Source organism: Symphodus melops (assembly GCF_947650265.1).
Source record: "Symphodus melops genome assembly, chromosome: 6".
Taxonomy (NCBI): Eukaryota; Metazoa; Chordata; class Actinopteri; order Labriformes; family Labridae; genus Symphodus; species Symphodus melops.
The window spans coordinates 6638652-6665035 of record NC_136696.1 but is presented as its reverse complement, the minus strand read 5'-3'; the positions used below and the strand labels follow the sequence as shown (position 1 = coordinate 6665035).

The following is a 26384-nucleotide window of genomic DNA, read 5'->3' as shown; positions in this document are numbered from 1 at the left end:
CCATCAGGCGTCAGAGCTTTCAAAGAGCAACCACACAAGCCTCCACTAGTGGTGATTGTCTGGTACCAAGATGCAAAATGTCATTGTGTCAGTCGGCTCTCTCTTTAAAGGGGGCCAAACTTTGGACCTCTCTACCCACCAGCGTAAAATTAGAATCCAACAGTCCAAACTATGGCTAAAATCTAAACAGCAGTGCTCACACGAATCATATTGCTCAGCTTAATCATGTTTTTCTCTGCTCTGTAGTTTGTAACTAACGTGGAAAATTGCTAGCATTTTTTTGCTGTTTTACTCTTTGTCTGTTGTGCTTTTGTTTTGTTTCATTTGCATTTTTTTTTTCGTTCTTCTTTTTCCTTTCTACTCTAATTGTTTTATCTTTTCAAAAGCCGTCTTTGTTAATGTGTTACAAATTAGCACATGTGCTAAAACACTCAAATCATTGCATCTGGTTTGTCTATTGTAATTTCTATGTCCACATCAAATAAACATTAAATAAAATAAAATAAAGATGCTTTGTACCTGATTATAGCAGTTTGCTAATTTCCATCTGCAGTCCCCAGGCAGGTCAGGTCAGGTTTAAAATTTCTTCTCTTGCTTTTGCAGATGATGTGGTTCTTTTGGTTTCTTTGGTGACTTTCAATATGAATAAAAGCTGTCTAGAATGTGCAAAGCAATAGTTAGGTTCAGCACGTCTTTTCGGAGGCCAAGGAGTCTGAAAGCTGAAAAGAGGGATCGCTCCCTCTGGTTCTGAACAGTCAACTCTTCAGTTCTAAAAAAAAACATTCTAAGGTCCATTTAATTGTACAATAACTTTCAACAGGGAGCATGGCGTCTCTCCCTTGTTTGAAGGCATGTGATGATCACCTGTTTACTGAACTATAACTTTGGCAGTGAGCCATGGACGGTCACTCTTCGAGGAGGGCAGGGGGCTTCATGGCAGTTCCCTGTAGATTTCATTAATAACAGATTGCTACGTATACATAGCTACACATACTATACATAGCTGTTATCACTGTCGTCTTTGTCTGATGTTTAGCAGCTTTACCGGGTGCATAAACTATGTCATCAAAGTTATGTCTTAAATTTGCAGACAATTAAATCAATCAGTCTTTCGCTACAAATGGTTATCTTTCTGTGTAGATCTTCAAGTGAGCTTTATAAGTTAGGAACCATACAAACCTAAAACATGTTATAAATGACCCTCTCTAATGGAGCCATTTAGCCATAGCCCAGACAAACTTTACTCATAACTGCTAACACATGCTATCAATCTGTAGACTTGCTGACATCATGCATGGTGATGTTTAATTTTTCTCAAGATGTGGTATTTTGATGTAGGTTTCCCTGAAATACAGGGGCTCACATTTCTGTGGAGGGGCCATCCTGACTGATCTCTGGATAATGACGGCAGCACACTGCTTTGCAACTCTATCAAAGTACGGTTCTTATGAGTGCCCTATAATCTCTCCTTAAAGCTGCTTGCTCATTGTTCCTTTATGCTACAAATGCCTATACTTCTGATGTTGTATGTTTGTGTGTATGGACATTACCAAAACAAAGTATGCTGTCACTTTTATTTTTGTCTTATAGACGGTACCTCAGTGGAGTTAGAGTGGTGGTGGGAGAATTTGACCAGAGAGTAGAAGATGAAGAGGAGCATGTCTTTCTCATCAAGTCTGTTTCAGTCCATGAGAAGTACCATCATGCTTTGCCTATGAGCTATGACATCGCTATGATCAAGCTGGATCAACACATTCGACTGGGCAGGTTTCCATGTAGATGAATGGTTGGCTGTAGCTACTGAATCACTGAATTTTTTTTTTTACTCTTTAGACACTGATGACAAATTCTTCTCCAACTGTAGCTAGTGTCCAGCCAATATGTCTGCCTTTGCCTGATGATAGCATTGCACCCACCACATGCATTGTAGGTGGATGGGGTAGGATGAGGGAGAGTGAGTAGTTCTCTCACTTCCAACAAATATTGTTAAAGCTGACATGAGTTCTTTTTCCTGATATTCAGTTCTCTGTTTACCCAGAGGGACGTCCTTCGGCTGTACTAAGAGAAGTCCAGTTAGACTTGGTGGATCCAGCAAAATGTAGATTTGTCCTTCAGACTGTGAAAAGTTCCATCCTTATTCAAAGACCAGCATGGCCTCTGCCAGCCATGACCGTTCTGTGTGCTGGGTCGGAGAGAGGAGGGAAAGATACCTGCCAGGTGAAAATAAATAAATGGACTTTCATCAACATTCCCTTAAATGACACCAAACAGCCCAATGCAATCTGGGCATCTACAAGCAGTCATGTTTAACTAATATATGGGAACTGTATACAAATAAACAGGGGCGTCATCAGAGGGGTAGCAAGGGGTGGCATGGGCCCCCTTGAAATCTGATTGGGTAACCCCCGGTGCACTCGAGGTAGGACTTCAGTTAAAATGAACTATGTGGGCCATGTTTCAACAGACTGCTGATAGTTTTCTCTTCATGTTTCATATATTTTTTTATAGTTCAAAATGTAAATTCTTTCCTCATTCAGAAGAGAGATGTGTAATAAAACAAAAACCTGTTCAGAAAAATGTGCACAAAAATCCTGCACATTTTTCAACTCCCAGTGGTAAATGGCCAAATGGACTTGAGCTTGTAGCGTCTTCTGACTACTCAAAACAATTTCACACCTTGACACACACTGATGGTAGATGCTGCTACTTAGTCTCCATCAGTATTCATAATCATTCCCAACTTGGGCTTAAGTTACTTGCCCGAGGACACATGGAGAAGCTGGGGATCGAACACTGTCCGACTGACATAGAATGCTGACTCTACCGCGAAGCCACAGCCACCCCAATGAACTAACTATCAATCTTTCTGTACCTTAACAGTGCCAATAAATATATTTTTGACGTTAGATAGTATGCTGGAGTTTTCATGCATTTTTTAAAAATCTGAAAAATCTTTATTTAAAGAATAAGGAATTAAGCTGAGACGATTTATACGTTGCTGTCTGTGTTACTTAAAATTAGATATGATTTGTGGAGAAAAAAATAAGCAAAATTAACTTTAGGCCACTCTAGCATAAATCAGTGGTGTGGTTTGGCTCAAAACCAATCTCTCCACACGCCCCTCTAAACAACGCATTACTTATGAATCATTATCATTATAATCACAAGTACTTTTTAATAGAGTTTGAATTTGTCTTTGTTCTTATATTTTATTATTTGTCCTCTCTCCAGGGAGACTCCGGGGGTCCACTGGTATGCCCGAAAAGTTCAGGCAGCGGTCACTGGATAGTGCTGGGTGTGACTTCCTGGGGGAAGGGATGTGGTCGGAGATGGGATAACAACAGCAGCCGCCCACCTTCGAGAAGAGGCTCTCCAGGGGTTTTCACTGATGTCAGGCTGCTGCTGCCCTGGATTAAGCACAAACTGAGAGAGGGTGAGATCATTTCTTTCAGATTTTTACTACTCAGGTTGATTCCTCCCTCTGAAATCACAAGGACCCTTCATTGGCACATCAAATATGTGATTTTTTGATCAATTGTTTTTCACGCTTTTGTGACCATGGTGACTCAATTTATTTTTCATTGAATTTTGAGTTACTTGTTGGTGTGAAATGGCTTCATATCAACCTTGATAATAAGATGGGTGGGATGTATTGTGTCTGTTGACCTGCAACACATAGACAAGACAGTTTACATGTTGAGTGAAAACATTCTAATTTGTTTGGAATCGTGTTTTCAGTCACAAGATGTAGTTCATCTCCCAATTCCACTTTCCAACATGTTCTTCTCTGATTAGTCTTTGATATATTGATTGATCATGTGTATTCCTAAGGTAAATAAATATACCAGGCCATATTCATACAGTGATATGATATTTGATTTCAGCAATGGTATGATATTGGCTTTTTCTTCTACATGTTTCCTTTTTATTGGTGATTTTGCTTTTTGTTTTCTTAAGCTGATGGGCAACAGTCAGGAACCACTTCATCAAGTGAGTCACAGCATCTCTTATTCTTACAGATTTCACAGTGCTTTTTGAAGTTGTGTATATGTATTAATGTGTGTTTTACAGATCCATGCAGTGTGATGGACGGGCCTGTAATTGACAATGAGGGGATAATCAGAAACCCCAACTTACTTGGTAATCACTATGACAACAACCAGTGAGTTGACACCCGAGGAATGGAGAAAGGGGCTTTGACAGCTATTGGTTAACCGTGTCTTAATTTCACCCTGATAGATAGTAAATAGAAACTTCTCACTTAATTAAATTCTGAAGCAAAAAGATCTATCACTGTTTATTATCTTTCTGTCTGACCATGTTTCGTTGACCAAAGTATGACAAACAAACACGCTCACTGACTTTTGTAAATCACTGTTACAGAGATTGGATGAGTTGTATCCTCAGGCTATGCGTGTGGAGCATCAGTGGGCCTTCAGGTTATAGTCTTCTATTAGAGTTTGAATATTTTGATCTGGAGAGTGACTCTCACTGTCGCTATGATCGGCTCACTGTTTCAGTTGGGACCCATCGACCTGTTGGTGAGTTGAAAACACAGACACACAGAAAGGGGTGAGGGCATTGTCGAGGAAATTATCAAGACTCGACTCCACACAAAAAGACTCATTAGGCTCAGATGGCCTGCATTGATGACATTTTATACATCAGATGAATACTGCAGGAGACATGATTCAACTTCACACGTGGTTCAGTGTCATGCTAAAAAACATAGGCTATAGTCTTTCAAAGGCTTTGCATATTTCCAAAAAGATATTATCATTATTTATGCACTTGAGTCCTGTTGCTAGTTTTTTTGTTTTTTTTGTTTTATTGTACACTCCAACAGTAAACTGACCAAATAATGACACAGTCGGCATTTAATTTGATGATGAACCTTTTGAGTTTTGGCCTCTGGCTCGTTTTTGGAGAGACAACTGCAGGTAATACAAAGAGGCCGTTCCTATACAGGGAAGTGTCAAAGAAAACTTTCACAAAGCTCTTTTTGCTTATGTGGCTTTGTTTCCAATCCTTAGTCCTGGCTTTCATTCTTACCACCTATCGCCCCCAATTTGCATCCCAATCTTCTAGTTCTGTGCCACTTTCCAGTTTTCCTGAGTCTTCACTTTCCAGCTTCCTCGAGTCATTTCATTCCAGAGATCCATTCTTAAAGCTCTCCAGTCTCTCAGCCTCCCAGTGCCCCAGAGCCTTATTGGCCTCCCAGATTTTAAGGGCTTCAACCTCTCAGGGTCCAAGTTTCACAAAAACCCCAGTCTGCTCCCTGTTTTCACGAGTGCCTTCGGCCCCTCTGTTCTGGCTGGGCACCTCTGACCCCTTGTTCCTGCAGAGCAATACTGGGCCATAGTTGCGTAGTGGTGATTCCACCCCAGATGGTGGGTCACTGTGGCCCGGTTAGTAGAGTCGTGCCTTTCAAACTGGGAGGTTGAGGGTTCGATCCCCAGCCACTGCGATCAACATGGGCAAGACACGCATCCCCCCACGCTCCATCAGGGTGTATACGGGTCGCTGCTCCTGTGGTTGACCGCTTGGTGTGGGAATAAATAGAGTTAAAAAAATATATATATATATAAAATAATATACTATAAAATATATATAATATAACCTTTGGCCTCTCCTCTGTTTACGACCGACTCCTGGTTCTCCTTTGGCAGCCCAGCCTGCTCGGCCCCTGGTTCTCACCAATCATTTTATTAACCCCTTATCCTTGTCCCACATTTATGGTCCTGTTCACACCTGTTCCTGAGCCTCCAAGCCACCCTCCCAAACTGCTCTCCTCATCTCATTGGTCTGCTGGCTGCCCTCTGGACCTGCTCTGCATATTTAGTCAGCTTCATGGCTGCCCTCCTGACCAGTCTGGACTTCTGGCCTGTCACCAGACTGCCTGCTTTCCATTTGCCCTGCCATCAGTCATCAACATGATCTGTTCTACCCCTGAACTCTGCCTCTCTTCTCACTGATGGGCTGGTTTGTTTTTGTGGTTCATAAAGAGACATTTGTAACATCCATCTGTTTCTTAACCAGCTATAAGCTCCTATAAGGAGCTCTAATTCTGTCATAATTCCCAATAATAACAACATTCCTTGCCCGAGTAAAAAAAAAAAAAAACTTGATGAAGTCACCTCTTCTCATTTGAGAATACAAAACAAGTCCTCCTGCTTATTATTACCACTGTCTCCTCTTAGTCTATCCTGTCTTTGTTCAGTTACTGTAACAAGCGAGAAGAAAAATCCTTTTTTAAACAAATTGTCTCTGTTTTTCAAGGGATTTTCTGCGGAAGTGTTCTACCTGGCCCAGTGCTCCTGAATAACTCCCAGAATGCAACACTCCTCTTTTCCTCAGACATTAACCAAGCAGGAGGGGGCTTTGTCATGAGGCATCGTGCTGTCCAGGGACACTCTGATCCAGGTGGGAGGCAAACACAACACACACAGATACAGCACAATGACACACACATCTCTTCATGTGATGCAGAGTTAAACACTATGTGCAGTTCAGTATGGCAGAGTAATACATTTATTCTCCTATCACCTAACTATGACTGTATAAACATTCATAAAACACACTCAAACATATAGTTTATACATTTCATACACAGTTTTTCCCCCTGTTATGAGGTGTTATGTTACTTTGACTTTGAGGCGACATGGGGATAGAGAAATGTCCCATGACAGAATAATGAGCTGCACAAAACACACACACATACACACACACACACACACACACACACACACACACACACACACCCGTTACAGACATTACTTGCATAACAGAAGACTGACCAGTTTCACATAAATAGACACATTCATCTGCACACTGAACAACAGGGGCTTTATCAGCTGTGTGTGCGCGTGTACGTGTGCGCGTGACTAATATGAGCCTGTCTGTGTTGTCAGGATGCGGGACTGTCATTTTTCTTGAGACTCAGGGTGCTCTCCACAGCGCAAATTACCCACAATTCTACAGTAATGACTGTCTCCAGCGCTGGGTTGTGTATGCCCCCAAGGGCCACATAGTGAAGGTGATGCACACATTGTTTCTCTGAATAAGAATGACACTGTACACAGTATTAAGTAAAGGCTGATAACTATGTTGTGTTTCAGGTGGACTTTGCTGATTTTTACCTGGAGGAGTCAAACAGGTGTTTGTATGATTCCCTCACTGTGCTGGGCGATGTGGAGGGATTAGACCAGATAGGTAGGATGGATCAGTTCGTTCGTGGCAAAATGAAAAACTTTTCTTTTACTTCACTTAGTTTAAAAAGCAAAATAATATTCCTGCTCATGTCTTTGTACTGCATTTTTATATTATGCCAGTTGTAACTATTAATACAAACATGACCTGCAATCAGAAATTAGTTTTGTTATGTTTTGTGTAGTGGTGCTTTGTGGAAGCGATGTTCCTCCTCCAGTACTGTCCTTCAACAGCGTCATGGTGCTTCAGTTCAAGTCAGACAGCACCATCACACACAGGGGCTTCAGAGCTACGCTGACATTCATCAGTCATACAGGTAAAGTCTGTGTGTATACAGTACCTGTAAAGAGATAGATAGATGGACGGATATGTGCTTGGGCAAGCCACTTATAACCCCAAATTACTCTCGCTGATTTGTCGGTGGCATATTAACGCGTACAAATGGGATCTGATCGTCTGACTACATAGCAACCTCTGCTATCAGTGTGTGAATACATATTTGTGACATGCATTGTAAAAGCTTTTTGAGAAGTCAAAACACTAGAAAAGCACTTTACAAGCTCAAATCCATTTGTAATTTATCATTTAATTTGATATGATTGAGAGGTCATTGATTTATTCAATTGAGTTTGTCGATTTATAGATTGAAGGATGATGACTTGTGTCCAATTTTTCTGCAGACCTTCAACATCAGGACCCAGAAGTAGCAGACAGTCAGAGAGATGGTCTCAGAGCTCATCAGGATGGTTTGGCAGCTCACCAGCGAGTTTGTGGTAGGTGGTTTTTTCAGTCCCTGTACTCTCTGTGGCCTCTGTGCATTTTAATGTGTTGACTCAAGGTTTGTTGTTTTAGTTAGAGGGAAGTGAATTCTGAGGATCTAGGTGCTCGGGAAAATGTTACGTAAGTCAAGATAGAAAATGAGTAACTATCCTCACTTGAGTCCCACAGACTCCTTTCACAAGGCATTGACAATTCATTTGATGAAAGTCTGGTGGAGACGATGTAGGCACTCAGCTCCTCCAACTGTCTGAGTAAACCTCGATTACATTAAAGATATTCTCTCTCTTTATTTCAAACAATGTGATTAAATACGGAGGAGAAGAACGGTCTCATGGTTCTATGCCTCTTTGAGGTTTTAACAGGACTGCCCACCCGAGGTGTAATGGGTCCAACAAAAAAGGAGTGAGCGTCACAGGCATTTCGAATGACAATGGGACATTTAACACTGGAGGTACAATTGACACATGAGGGATAGGACACACTTTTAAAAAAGGCACAAACCTCTCCCAAATATATAAAGAAATAAACTTAAATATATAACTAACACCATGAACAATGATTATGCATTAAACATGAAACTCCTTTTGTCCCCTCTTTTCTTCTCGAAAGTCCTATAAAAATTAAGATTAAGATACTGTCAATGGAGTTTTGAGTTTTGTCAAGGTGGTTTGAGGGGGTGGGGGGTTCACTCCGGTAATTTTTGGGCATTGATGCTTTAACATTTTACTCACATGATTATATTTACCTTTAAGGCTCTCTGCATGAAAGCTCGGTCTTGTACCCTGGAGACCTTTGCTTGCATCTTATACAAAACAAAAATCCAGTCGGATATACCATTTTAGTTAAAAATGTAATATTTTCCAAATCCTGACCAAGAGCAACCACAGAAAATTATTACTATAAGAATATTGCAAAATACAGTACATCAGCTGTTTCCAATCACGTATGGAATTCAGAAATAACTATGAATAAATGTCAAGATCTTACAAAAACAATACAAAAAAAGTATGCCGCCTGTTGGTTACTGACTCTGCAGTCTTGACCCCACAGCAGCAGTTTTTGTACATAAACAGTGTATCTTCAGTCTATACAGTCTATCTTTATACTGATGGTATGGTTTTCTTTTGTAGGTCATTTTCAGTCCCTTTCATTACCAGCCAAAACCCCTGGAGGAGCTTTAAATGAAAAGTATGGCCAAACAAAAAAAAGTCCTCTGTTTTACCAGCCTATCAGAGTGTCAGTGAACACAACAGAGGGAATCCAACAGTATACAATATGAACATCAACAGCAATATATTTGGTGCCCCACTACTCATGTACTTTACCCACACATGGCCTAATTGGCAGATTGGAAAGCCTGCAAAGTTCCACTAAGTTGTGGTCATTTTTATTGGGGAGTATTGGTCCTAACATCATCCACCATCATAGCTGCCACAGGGAAAAGCAAGATGCGGTCTTTGTAGTTGTTAAAGATATGAACATTAATTTGATTTGACACAGAGGTGAACTCCTCACAATTTTACTTTACAACAACTTCATCAACCTAAATGCAAAGAACTTTGGGATTATGTGTAAAAGGTGTGACAATATTTTTAGGTAAAGAGCTCCCTCTGGTGACAGTTTATAGGAATTGAAGTGAAACCAGTAATGAAACGTTTAAACATTTGCCTGAGAAGCTTTAATGTATTATCTTATTAATATTAGAACAACTCTGTTGAGAGTCTATTGTTAATGAAGCTCTGTTGTTTTACAGATCACCAGATCATTTGTGGTTAAGGAAGAAAATTAACATGACACAACCTAAAGTGACTCTCATAAATGTGTTTCCGTATGCATTCTTAGATTATGGCCATAAATCTTATGAATCGTAGTACATGTTTTGTGAGGCTGGTACCTACAGTAAATGTAAGTGTTCTCTGTAGAGCGCAGAAAGAAAGGACTGTATTTTAGGGAGGGGCTAGGATACCCTTGAGCAAGGCACCACACCCCCAACAGCTCTGGGAGCTGCCCTTCTCTTATGCAGACTAATCCCTGTCCTTTCTTTGAAAAATGACTTTAAGTAATTATAATATTTATGATGGCTGCATTCCATCCTGGTGAAGCAGTTCCAGGCCTAAATTCTTGCACTTGCTCTTTTATTGGCTTATTTTTTTATTTTTGAAACTCAATTTATCCTCATGGGGCAATTAGCACACCAAGCGGTCGACCACCTGCATACACCCTGACGGAGCAGGGGGAGCAATTCGGGGTTAAGTGTCTTGCACATCGGACATGTTGCTCGTAGGAGCTGGGGATCGACCTTCCGGTTTTGAGAGACAATGACTGAGCCACAGTCGCCCACATTATTTGGCTGTGTATGAGCCTAGTAAGTTTGTTATTGTTAATGTTTCAATGTTTTTATGGCACCCAATTTCATAAGTCAGAATGTGTCAAACTTTCAGTGTGATACAGTTCTTCTGACCACTTTACATATTATATGCATCGTATATGATATTAGATTGAATTGTTTGAATTACATATTTTTTCACAAGCTGTGGGTCCGATGTGGTCTTGGCAAAACACAGTTTACTCCAGCTGCTTTGTCAGCAGTGTATGAATGTGTACTTCTGATGTTCATTTTAAATATAACCTCTGCCACCAGTGTGTGAATAGTGTGACCTGTGATGTAAATCACTCTAAGTTGTGAGAAGAGAGAAGTGCTATAAAGCTCAAGTCCATTGGCCGTTACCAAGTCAAAGAGACTATAAGACTCCTGATTTGCATTTCAGTGTAATGTAGAAAAAACAGTTGGCAAGATAAAAGCTTGTGTATTAACTAAACGGATAGTAAGGGAATATTGCTAAAAATCTGGGAATAAATTCTTTACCAATAGATTTCTTCACAAACGTGTTCATAAAGGTGTCTTATAACACATATAAAAACAAAACAAGCCATGAGAGCAGCTCAGAGTCGGGGTACCTGGAACAGTACATTTGTACTACAATTGTACTACAGTACATTGGTACTACTGTATATACCTATTGGTGAAAATGTGAAAATGTTAACCTTTGCTTTTGGTAGCTTGTGAGGGGTCAAACTAGGGGTTCTTTAGGATTCTGAATCCATTGCAAACATTTGTTTTGCAAAAAATCCATTCCTTGGTGGGAAAATGGTCACGCCCACTTTTACATGTAAATTTACAGTAGCTTTATTGATTTTAATATCTCAAATACTAGTTAAAAAGTATACTGTACCACATTGTAAAATGTGTTAGGGGGCCAGGTCTGAGTCTTCTCACTGAGAGGGGGGATGCTTTCCATCACCAAATACAAACGTTAAATTATCTAAAATTGCATATCTCACCCATTATGTTGGAAAAAAAACGTTCAAATATTAGTTGAATTTTAAATACAACTACAGTGGCAAAGTAATTATGCTGAAATTAAATTGATGGTTAAAAAATTAATTGAAGTATTCACATACAGTAAGTAAAACAATGTAGGTGTTTGTCGCTCCCAGCAAATGAAAACACACAGACATTACCTGTCTGTTTCTGAAATGTTGAATGTCCACTCAGTCCTACAGTTTATACACAGATATTACTTATGTTCTGCTTCTAGCCTTTCTTACAACACATTTGGCCTGGAAAGATTGATTTGCAGCTTCACCCTCTATCTGTTGGAGGTACAGTTTCGAGTTAGATTAACTCAGCCATCGCCTTCCATAAGAACCTGTATCAAACCAGACACATTACCAGTTATAGAGTAATAGATGGTACATGATATGTGTACTGGACATGTAGATACCAGCTCTTTGATGGCTATAGTAACTTGCAAAAAGTTCACTATTATAACCAAGAACTCCTGTTTTGATCAAGAGATTTGACCAGATATGGTACATTTGGCACCAAGTGCAAAGTACCTGGTGCATTTATGCAGAAACCTCTAATATTGATAAATGAAGCCGATGTGAAAGTATCAAATCCTGCAGGACGTCGAGTGTCCACTAGAGGCTGGCTGCAGAAGCACATTAAGTCACATACACACCCATTCAAAAAGCCTGTTTTTACAGCAGACATGAACATGTTTACAGCCTGGTTCAAAAAACCAAATAGTGTGATTAGCTCGTGTCTCCATCCACACACACTGTACGGGGGTGAATGTTTTGATGACTCATCAGTTTTGATTGGATGAAGGTTAAGAGTTATTCACAATAAGGCGTGTAGCTGACCTGAATGACAGGCGGGCATGTTGTAGCTGGTTGTCAAAACACTCAAAACCTGCCTCAGCTCAAGCTCTTAGTCTGTCATTAGGTTGACTGAAAGTTAGTATAGTAGTTTGTTGTTGTATTTTGATACGTGTTTCCAAGGGAACCTAATGCTGTTTTCTTTATAATAGATGCTTCTTTGTTGTGCTTATTAAGATTTTAAATAAACAGATAGCTCATTCAAAAAGTACAAACTCAAATTATAAAAGACACCCTGTAAGGTTTTGGTCAGGCTCAGCCCATAAATACAGTTAAAAGGACAGGTTGGGCTCAGAGAGAACCTGCATTGGCTCAGGTCAGGTCGGATGTTTTTGGGCACAGTCTCAGCTAAATGGTAAAGGTATGACTTGCAAGAACTGTATCAATGATGATGTAGACTAGAGCAAAGGTTCCCAGAAATGTCAGCTATGGAGCCCTAAAATAACTGTGCTGGAGACCAGGGAACCTCACCGTCTCCACATCAGCAGTGTAATATAGGAAAGGCTGTATAATAATACAGTATCATTTATAAACAGTAGGACTGAGTGGACATTCACAATTTCCTAAACAGACTCAGTTTATGTAGTGTCAAATTTCCCTCATAGGAAGTAGCCAACAACCTGCATTGTTTCACTTGGGAAGCATAAATTATTTTGCCACTGTTAACCATGTTAACCATCAGTTAAAATTCAACTAATATTTGACTTTAAAAAAAAATAAAAAATGTTATACCATAATACCATACCATACCATTTAACGTTTGTATTTGGTGTTGGAAAGCATCTCGCAACCCCCCCTCTCAGTGTCTCACAAGCCCACAGTGGGTCCCAGTCCCCACTTTAAGAACAGTACAGTGTGGAGAAGACTCAGACCTGGACTAATACATTAAACAATGTGGTGCAATATACTTTTTATCTAGTATTTGAGATATTAAAATCAACCTATAAAGCTACTGTAAATTTACACTAAAAAGTGGGCATGGCCATTTTCCACCAAGATGTAGATTTTTTGCAAAACAAATGTTTGGAATGGATTCAGAATCCCAAAGAACCCCTAGTTTGACCCCTCACAAGATACCAAAAGCAAAGGTTAACATTTTCAAATTTTCACCAAAAAGTATATACTGTAGAAGTTGTTTTATATGTGTTATAAGACAGCTTTATGAACACATTTGTGAAGAAATCTATTGGTAAGGAATTTATTCCCAGATTGGCCACATATCTGCTAAAATTCCCTTACTTAAAAGCTACATCTAAAGTCTAAAACATCTAAAAAAAATTGTTTTGAAAGTTCAGGGGTGATGCAGTATTCAGTGTCCATTGTTTGAGATCTGCAACTCAAAGTGTTCAGCTCCTAATAATAATAATATTAATAAAGCTATAATAAGAGTCATTCCATATTCTGTCCTGGTGTATTTTGAGGTAGCAACAGTTTTTTTTGTACAGAACTTCTTTCATAATTTTACATTGATCTCTTTTGTGGATCCAGCAGACTCGGTTGTGCAGCAGTCCAGCAGCAGAGCCCTGACCTCTATAGATGATAAGGACCAGAAAACACCCAATGGTCCCAGACTGCCTATGGACGTGAGCCTTGATGATGAAGACTACAGTGGAGATTCCTCAGGAGACACATTTCCAAGAGCATAACACTGGCAGTAAATAGATGTCTTAAACTATGATAAGGAAAACTATCATACTGATGATTATGCCAAAAGGTGCATGGCTTCAGGTAAAGACAGAGAAGGATGTCAATGGACAGAAATATCTCTTAATTACCTTTTTAATTAATTTAAAATTAATGATGTGAATTTTTGGGTTTCTCACATCATTTCAAATCATCATAGATATTTCTTTTAGAAAGTTAAATAAATTCATTGTTAACATGTTTCTAATGGCTGTTTTCTTGAATTGTGTTTTATTTTGTTTCTTGGATGCACATTCATATGACAATAAAAAGGAGCAAAGGTTTATTTAATTTTTTATTTTATCTATAAAGGTCGATACAGAAATGAATGTGAATATCAGTGGTGTGGGGAAAGAACCAGAAAAAAACATGAGCACGAGTACAAAGAAGAACTACAAACAAGCATACAGACAATCAACAAGACACACAGACTTACAAAGAGAAGGGACATGAATGGAGGGTTGGGGGATTAATTTGCATATTAATTCAAATATCAATTAAAGCATGTAAAGGTTAAATCTGCTGGAAGTTCATCTGTCTTATTGTAGCTAGGCCTGGGCGATAAAACGACAATTAATAAATAATAATATGTAATTAATTATTACAATATCTTTTTCTCAACATTAATTTAACACATTTTTGATAGATTAAAAAACCTAGGATTACACCAGAAGGCGATGTGAGGCTAAAATGGGCAACATCACAAACCTTTTCCATCATTTGAAAACATTTTTTTCTACAGTAACACCTGCTGGCCAGTAAGGGGCAGTAAATGGGCTGGATCGTTAAGTCCAATGAAGTGGCTGATGTGAAATTATTATTATCAAAATCCATGCATTTAGCAAAAACTCTGCTTTTAAAAACTTGTCCACTGTGACCAGCAGCGTGAAATACTTAAACCTGCCTCAGCTCTAACTTAGCCTGGTAGGTTGACTGAAAGTCAGGGTGAGACAGCATTTCCAGAGCTAGTAATAGTCATACCCAGGTATTTGAAGGAGTCTTATATAATCTTGGCTGCTGCCTGATTTCAATCTAAAATGAAGCTCAGTGCAAGATCAAGGAGGAAGGACATTTTATATCATAGATTTAGTCACTACAACTCCACCCAACTCACGTCCAATTCATCTCTTCAGTGTATGGGTTGAGTTCTTTAGATGTCAACATTTTTTTGTGATACTGTTAGAACTGTTTCCACCTCCCCACATCCCAAAAATAAACAAGAAAAAGTTATGACAGTATAAATATGGGATTGAACTGAAATTGAATAAGCTTGCCTGTTAACTTTAAATCAGACTTACTTATCAATGTAGTAGAAACATAAATATAGACTTTTTTTTCAAGTCTAACAGGATTTTCCCTTTGAGAATGCTTTTTTTATTTGCGATCAAATGTTCCCTTTCTTGGAGGAACCTGCAGCCCAGTGTTACGTAATCTATCTGCTGCTGTATCTCCCCTCCCTCTCTCAATGGTGTGATGTCAGTGCTCTGCTCCTCACTGCATGAACACCACCTCTGCACTATGCAGCGTCATAACAGGACCTGTCTTTCTATTGGTCCTTTCCCTAGCTGAAAGACACACCCCTATTGGAGGCCCTGTGTGAGTAGGAGAGAGAGAGAGAGAGAGAGAGAGAGAGAGAGAGAGAGAGAGAGATAGGGACTCCATGTGTGGACTCTGAATTGAGGTAGTAGTTGATACATGCTACAACCATGGATCAGAGCTTGGTAAGAATAAACTTTGACTTTACTTACTTTTTAAATATTTCCACTACATAGTTTGTATTAAATAAGTATGCTCTTTCATTATTCTAAGCCGTATAATTGTCATGTATTATAAGTAATTCTTAATGCATTATTGCTTTATATATTCTTAATGTCCAAGCTGAACATGGTGATTGTGTTACAGGTGATCCCGGTGGTGGTGGCTGTTTCTGTGGTGGTTGTGTCTGTACTATACTTCCTGTTACGAGGCTCTGCAGGAGAGAAGAAGAAGAAGCTGCCCGTCACTCTGCAGGATTCTACTATCAAATATCCCCTCCCCCTCATTCACAAACAGGTAGGCAGCATAAGAACACACACTTGACATAGACTTTTGTTTTGCAGACACATTGACATTTCAATCTGTTTGTACAGAGACGTATTATTCAATCAATATGTTGTGGATTCAAAACCATTAACAATGCTGTACACTGTCTAATGGTCTGGACTAAATGAGCTCTGACACCATCTGTAGTCATGATCGTATTTCTATCCTGTATTGAAATGATAAAAGTTAAACAGTTCAGCCCTATTCATTTTACTGTCATTATGCAAGGACAAATAAAGCAACAGGTACCATTTAGCATTGGACACATTGACCAATGAAGCTCATACTTATATCCTCTTTCTCAGAATTTCCTCTTATATGCCGTTAACAGCATTTCTGTAGAAAAACTGAACTGGATGTCACTGAATGATTAAACACATTTTGTTTGATTCATTCAAACTCAAGCATCTCTCAACAGAAACATAGTCTCTGCAAATACAAATGAGCCAAATAACATAGTCATTCATTTAATGTTTGCATAAAATAATGTTGTAAAACTGGTTGAATGAAACCAGTGGCCTAATCCAACTCAATGTTTATTAACTATGAATTTTCCTTTAATGTAGTTCATAACACCCTGCAGAGCTGTGCCGTATGGAGTCTTACTCAGGCCTGAAACTTCATCAAGTTAGAGTAATTTGATGGGGTTTTTTTATCACACACAAAAATGATTAACCCAGTCTGAAAAAAACCGTTTTCTTTATGTACAGGAAATCAGCCATGACACAAAGAAATTTCGGTTTGGACTTCCATCTGCGAATAACGTCCTCGGACTACCAGTAGGTACTGAAACATCCTCCCTCTCTTTACTTTACGTTTCTTTTAAAATAAAAACATCTTGAACTAGAAAGACTTTCCTCTAGTGTTTTAAGGTGTTTCCAAGTATGCAGGTGTGAAGCACACATTTGCACAATAATGCCTGACCAGCACTTTTTGTGACTTTGTACCTCTCATGAATCACCAGCCACCCAGGCCTTCTGTTGGCCTGACTTAATCTGTGATTTTTAGGATGTTGTAAAGCAATAAATGGGAATAAAAGACAGTTGTCATGAATCTATTCATTCATCTACAACTAAGATTCGGAGTAATTGAAATTCCTCTTTTCAAATATAACATATGCTTGTTTGTCAGAGAATCATTCACCAACTTCACTTTAAATAGTAGTAGTACAAGCTCTTCCACTTAAGTGGTGAGAGAAAAGCCACAGCTTGTTTCTATCATACTTGCAAACTTCTATTTCTAATTTCTTACTTTCTCAAATCAACCCCTTGACGTCTCGCTCCCCTGTCCTCTCCAGGTCAGCATGTGTACCTGTCAGCCAAGGTGAACGGCAGTCTGGTGGTCAGAGCTTACACTCCAGTGTCCTGTGATGATGACCAGGGTTATGTAGACCTAGTGGTCAAGGTAATTCACAATACTGACCAAAAGCACAAATAAAAGCAAATTAATAATTACATACTGTAATAAAAATAAATCTGATCACATGTAATAAGCCAACAAAAAAACAAAATAATGTCCATCCTTTCAGTTGAGGCAATAACCATCTGCTTCAAATAAGAGAGAAGATTGTTTTATCTTCTCCAGGTGTACTACAAGAACACCCACCCCTCCTTCCCAGAGGGAGGAAAGATGTCTCAGTACCTGGACAACATGGCTATAGGAGAAACTATTGACTTCAGAGGGCCGAATGGACTGCTGGTGTATAAGGGAAATGGTATGTTATTTGTGTCTGAACCAATAAGAAAGATATTTGCCAGCAGATGTCACTGTGGTATAAAATAAGCTGAGTTGTGTTAGCATCTATACCTCTTACTGAGACTGACTCTCTCTTCATCAGGCCAGTTTTCCATCCGACCAGACAAGAAGTCAGAGCCAAACGCTCGGACATTCAAGCACCTGGGAATGATTGCTGGTGGAACAGGTTCATTGACATTTCTGTTACTTTTTAATCATTATAATGTACATTTGTGCATATTCAGGGGAACATCACAGAAGCTCAGTAGGCTGAAATCACAGTCAGCCCACTTGTAGAACCATTTGATGATGTTTTATTTGTCTTCCCTGCTGAGAATGTATATTTTATTTCAGAAAACATCTTTCCAAAGATACACTCGAGACAAGAACCATCCTCTGAGACTACCTTCAATGTTTTTTTTTTCCCCATTGCAGGTATCACTCCTATGCTGCAGTTAATCCGCAGCATCACAGCAGACCCCACTGACAGCACCAAGTGCTCCCTCATATTTGCCAACCAGGTTTGTTCTTTGTGGCGAATCTTATTGATGAGGTGTATAATAATAATAAGTATATAATAATAAAATCCTCTAAAGAAATCAAATCTTTTGTTCCTACTCCCTCTCAGACTGAGAAGGATATCCTGCTGAGGGAGGAGCTGGAGGAGGTGCAGAAGAACCATCCTGACAGAGTTAAACTGTGGTTCACGCTGGACAAACCTCCGCAAGGTAAGGAGGACATTTCTTCAACTTACAGAAGATTGTGTAATTTGGCCCTGATTTTATAAACATGAGCGCCCGTGTGAGGAGAATTTAACTGGTTTATAATACAGAGTAAAAGGAATTCTAATGTCTCTTTATGACATAAGCAATAAAACAAGACCAATAGCACTAATATTAACTATTTATTTATTGTATTGCCAAACTGCAGCCCTGTGCTGGGGTCAGTTAAAAAATATACAGCACACTGAAGGGACTTTTTTTCACATTTCACACCGTAAATATTCACATTGGGTGAAACATTTTTTTTCAATTAAAAGTGAACAGAATGAGATTTATTGTCAGAAAAATCCTACTACAAGATCTGTAAAGAGAGTCCAGAGGCATTTGACTCATCACTCATCTTTGTGTGTGATTCAGGCCTGTGTGTGTGAGAAGCAAGTCTCAAAAATAATAACAGACTGCAAACCAGAATTTCCCCTTGGGAGATAATAAAGTATATAAAATGTTTTTATTTTTATTTTAACATAGCTGTAAAAATAAACTGATGTTGGTCTTTAGCTGCTGGATGTCTTTAATTAGATAAAGCTGAAAACTTGCTGACTGGTTAGCCAATTTTTTGTTTTTGTCAAACTGTAGTTCTGCCCCCTATTGACATTAGCTAAAACAGATTAATCAGCTTTAAAAGATGCCTGGACCTTTCAGAGTGTAAAACATTAACAGTTAACACATCACATCAGACTGTGGTAATAGCATTATTCATGTCAAAGCTTTTGTATAAGACAATATGGAGTATTTCTGTATAGATGTTGTATGCCTGTCACTTCTACTGCAGGATGGGTGTCAGACAAGGAATTTCAAAGCTCGATGCAGGAACAGCCTGTTAATAATTCATCGTGAGTTGCATGCTAGATTTTTAGAAATAATGAAAGGAAGACTTTTTTCACATAATGCTACTTATGTATGTACAGAATGAGGCCAGATCAGTACAGAGTTAAATCATCCTGCTTTGTCTATAGGGGGCGCCAAAATCAACACAACACAAAAAATCTTCACAGGAGCTTAAACTACAACCTCATAAACCAAATAACATTATGATCTGTGGCATGTGGGACAATGTCTCTTAGGTTAAAATACATAATAATTATTTAGAATAAGGAAAACCCGGGTTAGTATTAAGCATCCAGCCTATTATTATTATAGAGAAAAAACTTTGAAATTGATTTCTGTCCTTATAAATGACATTTACATTTTTTACGAGTGCTGATTAAAACATTTTTTTGAATGGAAATAAAACAAAACATTTCAATCTTTCACATTTGATAATAAAGTAGGATGTTGGGGACTTTTTTCCAATATGCAAATGTGCAATGTTTCCATAAGGAATAATCCAAGCAGTATTAGTGATGTATGGCTAAATGGAGCTGAATAAATCAGTTTAAAAGCCCAGTCCTTTGGCTCCCTGCTGAATATTCAGAGTGTGAAAGCAAACAAAGACTCCACAGCTGAAGGAAAATCCCTGCAGGACGAGGAGGGAGATACTCTCAACTAGGTGTTACAGTAGCTTAGTAAAACGCTATGTCTTCCTTTGCATAATCCTTAAAGCAAGAGGAAATAAATGAGCATGATATTGTTACATAATCTCTGTTGTGAGGGCTGATCGCTGCTCGAATTCCTTCTTGTATATCATTAGTTTCACACAGAATAGAAGCACATCAGCATTTTGTCATTTTTCATTAGAAGAGCGGTTCCTCCTGTTCGTAAAAGTGTCATTATTTGAATTGAAAAGAAAAATGATTTCTGGATAAAGTTAACAAAGTTTCTCATGGTTGGTTTATTTGACTTTATTATATTTTCATTCTTTCTTTAAATGTTTAATCTCTTATCCTCAAGATGAAAAGATCCTGATTTTTCTTCGACTCACCCTTGCGTGCTGAGGCACAAAGGAATAAAGACCTTTTTTTAGGCAGTAAACACATGGTGTTTTTCTCATATTTTGGATTTGGCTAGAAAAAAAGAATTTTGACTTTAATTGACAATTTTAATTATCTCTGTTGGCCAGAAATATAGCAGTTTAACCCTGTCAACAGAGCTAGAATGGTAAATCCTGCCCATTTGTATACTGTCACAGAAGCAGGATGGAAGTCCTGTCATAGTTTTTCTTTAACAATGAGGTATTATTGTGAATAGCTTTATGAAGATAAAACATTAAGCTGCATATTTTTAGAAATCCATTTCTCAGAAGTTAAAGGGTGATCTTTCTCCTCTCTCTTGACTTGTCTTTCAGATTGGAACTACAGTTCAGGGTTTGTGACCTTTGACATGATCAAGGACCGCCTCCCCGCGCCGTCCAATGATGTCCTTGTGGTCCTATGTGGACCTCCTCCAATGATCCAGTATGCTTGTCTGCCAAATCTAGACAAGCTGGGCCACAAAACAGAGAACATTTTTGCATATTAGAGTTCTGATAACTGGTTATTGATCTGTAATATTTCAATATGTAAATGTGTCACTGTGGATTAAATCACTGTGTGATCACATAGTCTTACCTGCAAGCTTTTCTTTTTGTTACACAATAACAATAAATAATATGCATCATGTAGCCATACATCTGGCACATTGCCATTTAAGACTGAAACACTTTATGAGAAGTTGCAGGGACTCATTTTTACTTTAAATGCGAATACTATAATATCATCATTCTCTGTGATTACATTTTATACAAGATAGAACTTTTTATACACTTTTTAAACTATACGGTTAAATCCGTATAGGCCTTGAACTTTACTTGTGTAAAAGTGAAACCTTTTCTGACCCTTGAGACATCCACAAATAAAAAATGAAATAAAAATTAAAAAACTGTAAAAACCTTGTATTAATTTTGAAACCCATGCCTCTTGTTTTAATTTGTGATGTATTTTTGCTTTAATATACTCTTGAACCACTTGGCAACACGTAGGTCAATATTACAATTTTGTAATATATATATATATATATATTTTAATGAGGCTGTAACTTTTTTTTTTTTTTTAAAGGAGCACTAAGTGTTGGTGATCCAACCTTCTTGCCAAAACAAGGGCAGTGCTGACCTCTTCAAACAATGTTATTTAAACCTCCATTAATGAAGCCGTTAACTGCAGCATTTTAGCATAAAGTCAAAAGATCCAGCACCGACAATGAGCATTCAAAGTTGAGATATCTGTGTTTGGGTGGATAACTGCCCAAGCGGCAACTAACATTTCCCACATACCATGAAGGCATCACAGGATAATGGGCGTGATTTTTTCCCCCCCAACATGTCGGCATAGGAGTTTCTGTCAAAACTTTACAGTCATTAATAAAACATTCAGACGTGTAGAGGTCAGCTGTCGGATGAATATGGTGTCTAAGCGCAGAGCAGATTTATTTATGCCCTGTATGAGTGGTTCGTTTAGTAAATTAGTTGCATTCGTGGTATTTCTCAGCACAAACTTCCCGGTGTCTGACTGTGAAGGCATCAGCTCAGGGAGATGTCTGATCTGGGGTCCAGGGCTGCAGCCCGACTCTGTGTTACCAGTCCGCTTCTTCTTTGTTCAGGCGGTCGATTCAAAGGGAGACAACCTGACACTGTCTCCAGGTAAGAGCTGCACACTCACACACACTTTGTGTTTTCAGGGTCTTTACGACCAACATGTCTTCGAGTAATGTTAGCAAGCTAACAGCGGTGCATCATCTTAAAGTGTTAACACAATTTAGTCTTTAGTCTTTTTTATTAAACGCTTTATTCTCAAAGACTCCGTTGCTGTATTCATGAGTGTAGGGATTTTTTCCGTGTCGACGACACAGAAACACGGGTTAATAACCATCCTTCATGTCTCACTTGGCTGCAACAAAAGGTTTCTAAGTGTCTTAACTAAAGCCCCATTTCTACCAAAGGTCCCCAGAACTAAAAGGTTTGGGGCTTCTTGTTAAGGACCTAAAAGATTCCTGTGGCCCATAGCTGTCTGTGTTTCCACTGTTGCCTGAAGTCCTCCTGGGTAGATTATGCAAGTCAGTCTGTATTGCTTTGCATATGGTTTCAGTCATTCACAATGGGAAGGAGACGAGTGCTGTGTTCAGGGTTTTCTTAAAAAGGAAAGACTCTAACTCTAAGTTAGGAGAAGAAACACTGATAGCTCACTCCACTCATTTCACCAAACAAAGAAGAAACACCTGTATTAGATCCCAGCGTTTACCATTCATACAGCAAGATGAAATCGATTTATATCTGGTACTGAAATGTTCTTTACACTGCTGTTTAGGTAAAGATACATTTAAGGTGAGGATAAGTCCACTTGACAAGAAGGAGCACATCCGAATCCACGTCCCCCCTCCTCTGGACAGAGGAGACGGCTCCTTCCTGGTGAGGTACCGGCTCTATGGCACTGTGCTCAAAGGCCTCAAGATTGAAGTCCTTCACCAAGATGCTGCTGTTGCCAAGTCACCCTATACCCTCCAAGGTTTGTGTCCAGACATGCATGCAAATAGGATGCATTGATTTGAATGTGGAGTGTTTTCTCTCCAGTAGCCCAGAATCACATGATCTGTAGCCTACAGCATGGAACACCCATCCAACATCTTTCAAATGACCTGTACTTTTTTTTTTTTTTTTTTTTTGAAAGATTGCCCCCATTAAAGCTCTTTAGCAGGTTTCTAACAGGAAGCAGCGTAGCAGGGTGTGGACTTCCCAACATGCTCACATACAATAAAGAGCCCTGCCAATAAAAAGACCTGGTCAGACAGTTACAGAGCTCACACACAGATGCACAACTGGACCCACTCATATTCACACCTACGGACAATTTAGAGTCCCTGCTTAACCTACAGTAAAGAGCATGTATTTGTTCTGTGGGAGGAAGTTGGAGTACCTGATAGGACCCACTCCTGCACTGGGAGAACATGCTAACTCCACTAAGAAGGCCCTGTCCAATGGGGACTCAGAACAGGAGCCCTCTTACTCTGTGGTGACAGCGCTAACTGTGCAGCCCTATACATATCCAGACACATTAAAAAAATAAATTGAGTGATTCAGACCAGTGTGAGAGACCAGACAGTAGTAAAATGTAATACAGGATTGATGCAATAAATGTCGTCTGCCTCCATCCTTTAACCCTTCGTATCATCTGTACCGCTCAGGTCCAGTCTATCATGAGTACTGTGACTGCCCAGAAGCTGACGCCACTGTATGGCAGAGCTTCATGCAGTGTCCAGCAGAGGAGCCTCAGATCCTCGCAGACTTCATGTCATTTCCAACAATCGACCTGCAGCGTCTCAGACAGGAAGTGCCTCAAAGATTCAGCAACAGAGGAGGTCTCATCCACTACGCCATCATCAACAACCAGCTGCACCGCCGCACTCTGGGAAAATACACCGACTTCAAGATGTTCTCTGATGAGATGCTGCACTCGCTAATGAGAAAGGTAATCTTTTTGAATGGCTCACAGTGGGGGTTTTTTTGTCACAATATCTTGATACAACTGCAAAGTGTGGGATTGTATTCTCTTTTGATTCTTACTTGACTCTATTTGAAGGTAAGGTTGCCAGATGTGGAGTTTTACATCAATGTCGGTGACTGGCCGTTAGAGACGAAGAGGACGGATGCTGTTCCGATCCTGTCGTGGTGTGGCTCAACAGAAACACGCGACGTTGTCCTCCCAACCTACGAGGTGACACACTCCACTTTGGAGACCATGAGAGGTGTCACCATTGACCTGCTGTCTGTCCAGGGAAACACAGGTAACACACTCGTCACACTGTGGCATCTGCACCACTGAACAGAATGTGATGATTTGCTTAACATTGAACCCTCATACATATTAAACATAAGGTTTCAATGTTTTGCTGTCATTAGACTCTTTTATCATTTATATGTTACACAACTTTGTAGGAAATAGGTTTGTAATGGAGGAAGTCAGCAGTTCTCTTCAAAACATTGACAAATTCCAAAACTGAAAATGTTTTTTCAATCTTTAGTCTGAGATGAAGATATAAGGTGTTTTAGTGGCTTTTTAAAGATCCCACATTATGCCCTTTTTGGGGGTTCATATGTTTAATTTATGTGTCTACTAAATTATGTTCACAATTGCTAATGTATGAAAAAAGTATCTGTTTTCATCTACTGCTGCTCCATGCAGGCTCTCTCGTGTGCCTGAATTTCTCGCTAAGAATCCCCCAGGAAGATAAAAAAGAAGAGGAAAAAAAAGGGTCCCCATGTGTGCCAAGCCGATCTGCTTTCTCGTAATTGGTCAGCTTTGTTCTCTCATATGTCCCGCCCCTTTTACCATATTGGGAATGCTACTGTCTGAGGGAAGCTTGTGTTGGCTACAACAAGCCAATGGGCTTGGATCAGTGATGTTGTTGTCTTGTGATGTCACACTTTAATTTTTAAGGAGTGGGGGTTACGGGCCGAGCGTTTCCTGCAGCTACTGTTAACATGAGGACCTAGGAGAAGTCGCGTTTCTGTGGACTTTGATTTTTTGTAAATAAATGTGCCTAAACATGCACCTGGAAAACAATAAAGTGCAAATAAAACCTGAAAAAGCATAGGACCTTTTAGTCAAGAAGAACATTACATAATAAATACAATAATAAATCAGGGCTGGGCAGGGCTGCAGTTTTTAGTGATTTTTAAAAAAAAAAATTTTTAAGGCTTTTAAAAACATGGACTTCACATTTTAAAGAACAGACTGAAAAGTTATGGATATAACTGGTTTTGTTTTCAACCTTCATGCAAAAAACAGGAAGTAAGGAGACCTTAGATTGTTTGAATGTTGTTGTAGTTTTTTTGGCGAGGGTTGACATTTGGATCACTTTAACTTTCCAGGTCCTCCGTGGATTAACAAAACAAATCGAGCGTTCTTCCGTGGTCGGGACAGTCGAGAGGAGCGTCTTCACCTGGCCTCTCTGTCCAAGGAGAACCCGGAGCTGCTGGATGCTGGCATCACGGGATGGTTCTTCTTCAGGGACAGGGAGAAGCATGTAGGCAAAGCCCCGCTTGTTGGATTCTTTGACTTCTTCAAGGTGAACATCAACATTTATTATCTAATTATTCCTGTATTTTAGATTTACAACTGTGTAGCCTTTCCTTGAGAAAACTTATAAAACATTGAATAATGAAACAGTTAATAATGCATTTTCCCCTCCTTGTAGTACAAGTATCAGGTGAACGTGGACGGAACAGTGGCAGCGTACCGCTTTCCTTACCTGATGCTTGGTAACAGTCTGGTTCTGAAGCAGGACTCTCAGTATTATGAATACTTCTACACCCACCTAAAAGCAGGAACTCATTACGTTCCTGTGAAGAGAAACTTGTCAGACCTTTTGGAAAAAATCCAGTGGGCCAAAGAGAACGATGCTGAAGCTCAAAAGATGGCCCGAGCCGGTCAGGCCGCAGCTAGAGAGCTGCTGCAGCCCAGCAGACTGTACTGTTACTACTACAGAGTGCTGCAAATGTATTCAGAGCGGCAGATAGGACAGCCTGCACGGCACGTGGACATGGAGCTGGTGCCTCAGCCAGACGACCAAACTGCTGCGTGTACATGTGAGCGTCAAAACCACGAAGAAGAAAACGGCAAGAAGGAGGAACTATGATGAAATCTGCTTTATTCTTGTTGTTGTTTTTCTGTAAAACATTCCTGACCTTTAACAGTGTTAAAAAGAAAAGTCATGATGTCACTTTTTGTCTTTTATACTGTGTGTGTTTTTGTACTTGAGTAAAGCTCTAGTTAGTAAAGAAACTGTAATGTGAATGTGCCTTCATATTGGATGACTGGATATGTCTAAATGTTTTTATCGTAAAAATACAGACTTATTAAATAAATCTTATCTTTCACACTTTACTGTTAAATCTTTACTTAAGATTGAATTTAATACATAGAAACAGTATTTTGTCTTTGCACTCATTGGTTCCAGCTGATCTTAGAGTGAAATACTCTG

The 26384-nt window shown here is 39.3% G+C and overlaps 3 protein-coding genes across 3 annotated transcripts; all 3 read left to right on the top strand.

Moving 5' to 3' along the window:
• Positions 1-1359: 1359 nt before the first annotated feature.
• Positions 1360-14078, top strand: LOC306826100 (ovochymase-2). Its single transcript, XM_079347209.1, has 14 exons — positions 1360-1436; positions 1591-1767; positions 1869-1954; positions 2039-2217; positions 3232-3433; positions 3958-3990; positions 4072-4162; positions 4408-4541; positions 6280-6423; positions 6912-7036; positions 7119-7212; positions 7394-7525; positions 7890-7982; positions 13705-14078. The coding sequence occupies exons 1-14, from the start codon at positions 1402-1404 to the stop codon at positions 13857-13859; spliced, it is 1680 nt and encodes a 559-aa protein (XP_079203335.1). The 5' UTR covers positions 1360-1401; the 3' UTR covers positions 13860-14078.
• A 1483-nt stretch (positions 14079-15561) lies between these two features.
• On the top strand, positions 15562-20969 carry cyb5r2 (cytochrome b5 reductase 2). Its single transcript, XM_079346550.1, has 9 exons — positions 15562-15617; positions 15799-15948; positions 16689-16761; positions 17276-17382; positions 17563-17692; positions 17816-17899; positions 18148-18233; positions 18341-18440; positions 20719-20969. The coding sequence occupies exons 1-9, from the start codon at positions 15603-15605 to the stop codon at positions 20889-20891; spliced, it is 918 nt and encodes a 305-aa protein (XP_079202676.1). The 5' UTR covers positions 15562-15602; the 3' UTR covers positions 20892-20969.
• Positions 20970-21662: 693 nt separating this feature from the next.
• poglut3 (protein O-glucosyltransferase 3) lies at positions 21663-26287 on the top strand. The gene is made up of 6 exons (XM_079346981.1): positions 21663-22047; positions 22712-22909; positions 23586-23869; positions 23981-24185; positions 25273-25469; positions 25599-26287. Exons 1-6 carry the CDS (start codon positions 21702-21704, stop codon positions 26037-26039), a joined length of 1671 nt encoding a protein of 556 aa, XP_079203107.1. The 5' UTR covers positions 21663-21701; the 3' UTR covers positions 26040-26287.
• Positions 26288-26384: the final 97 nt, after the last annotated feature.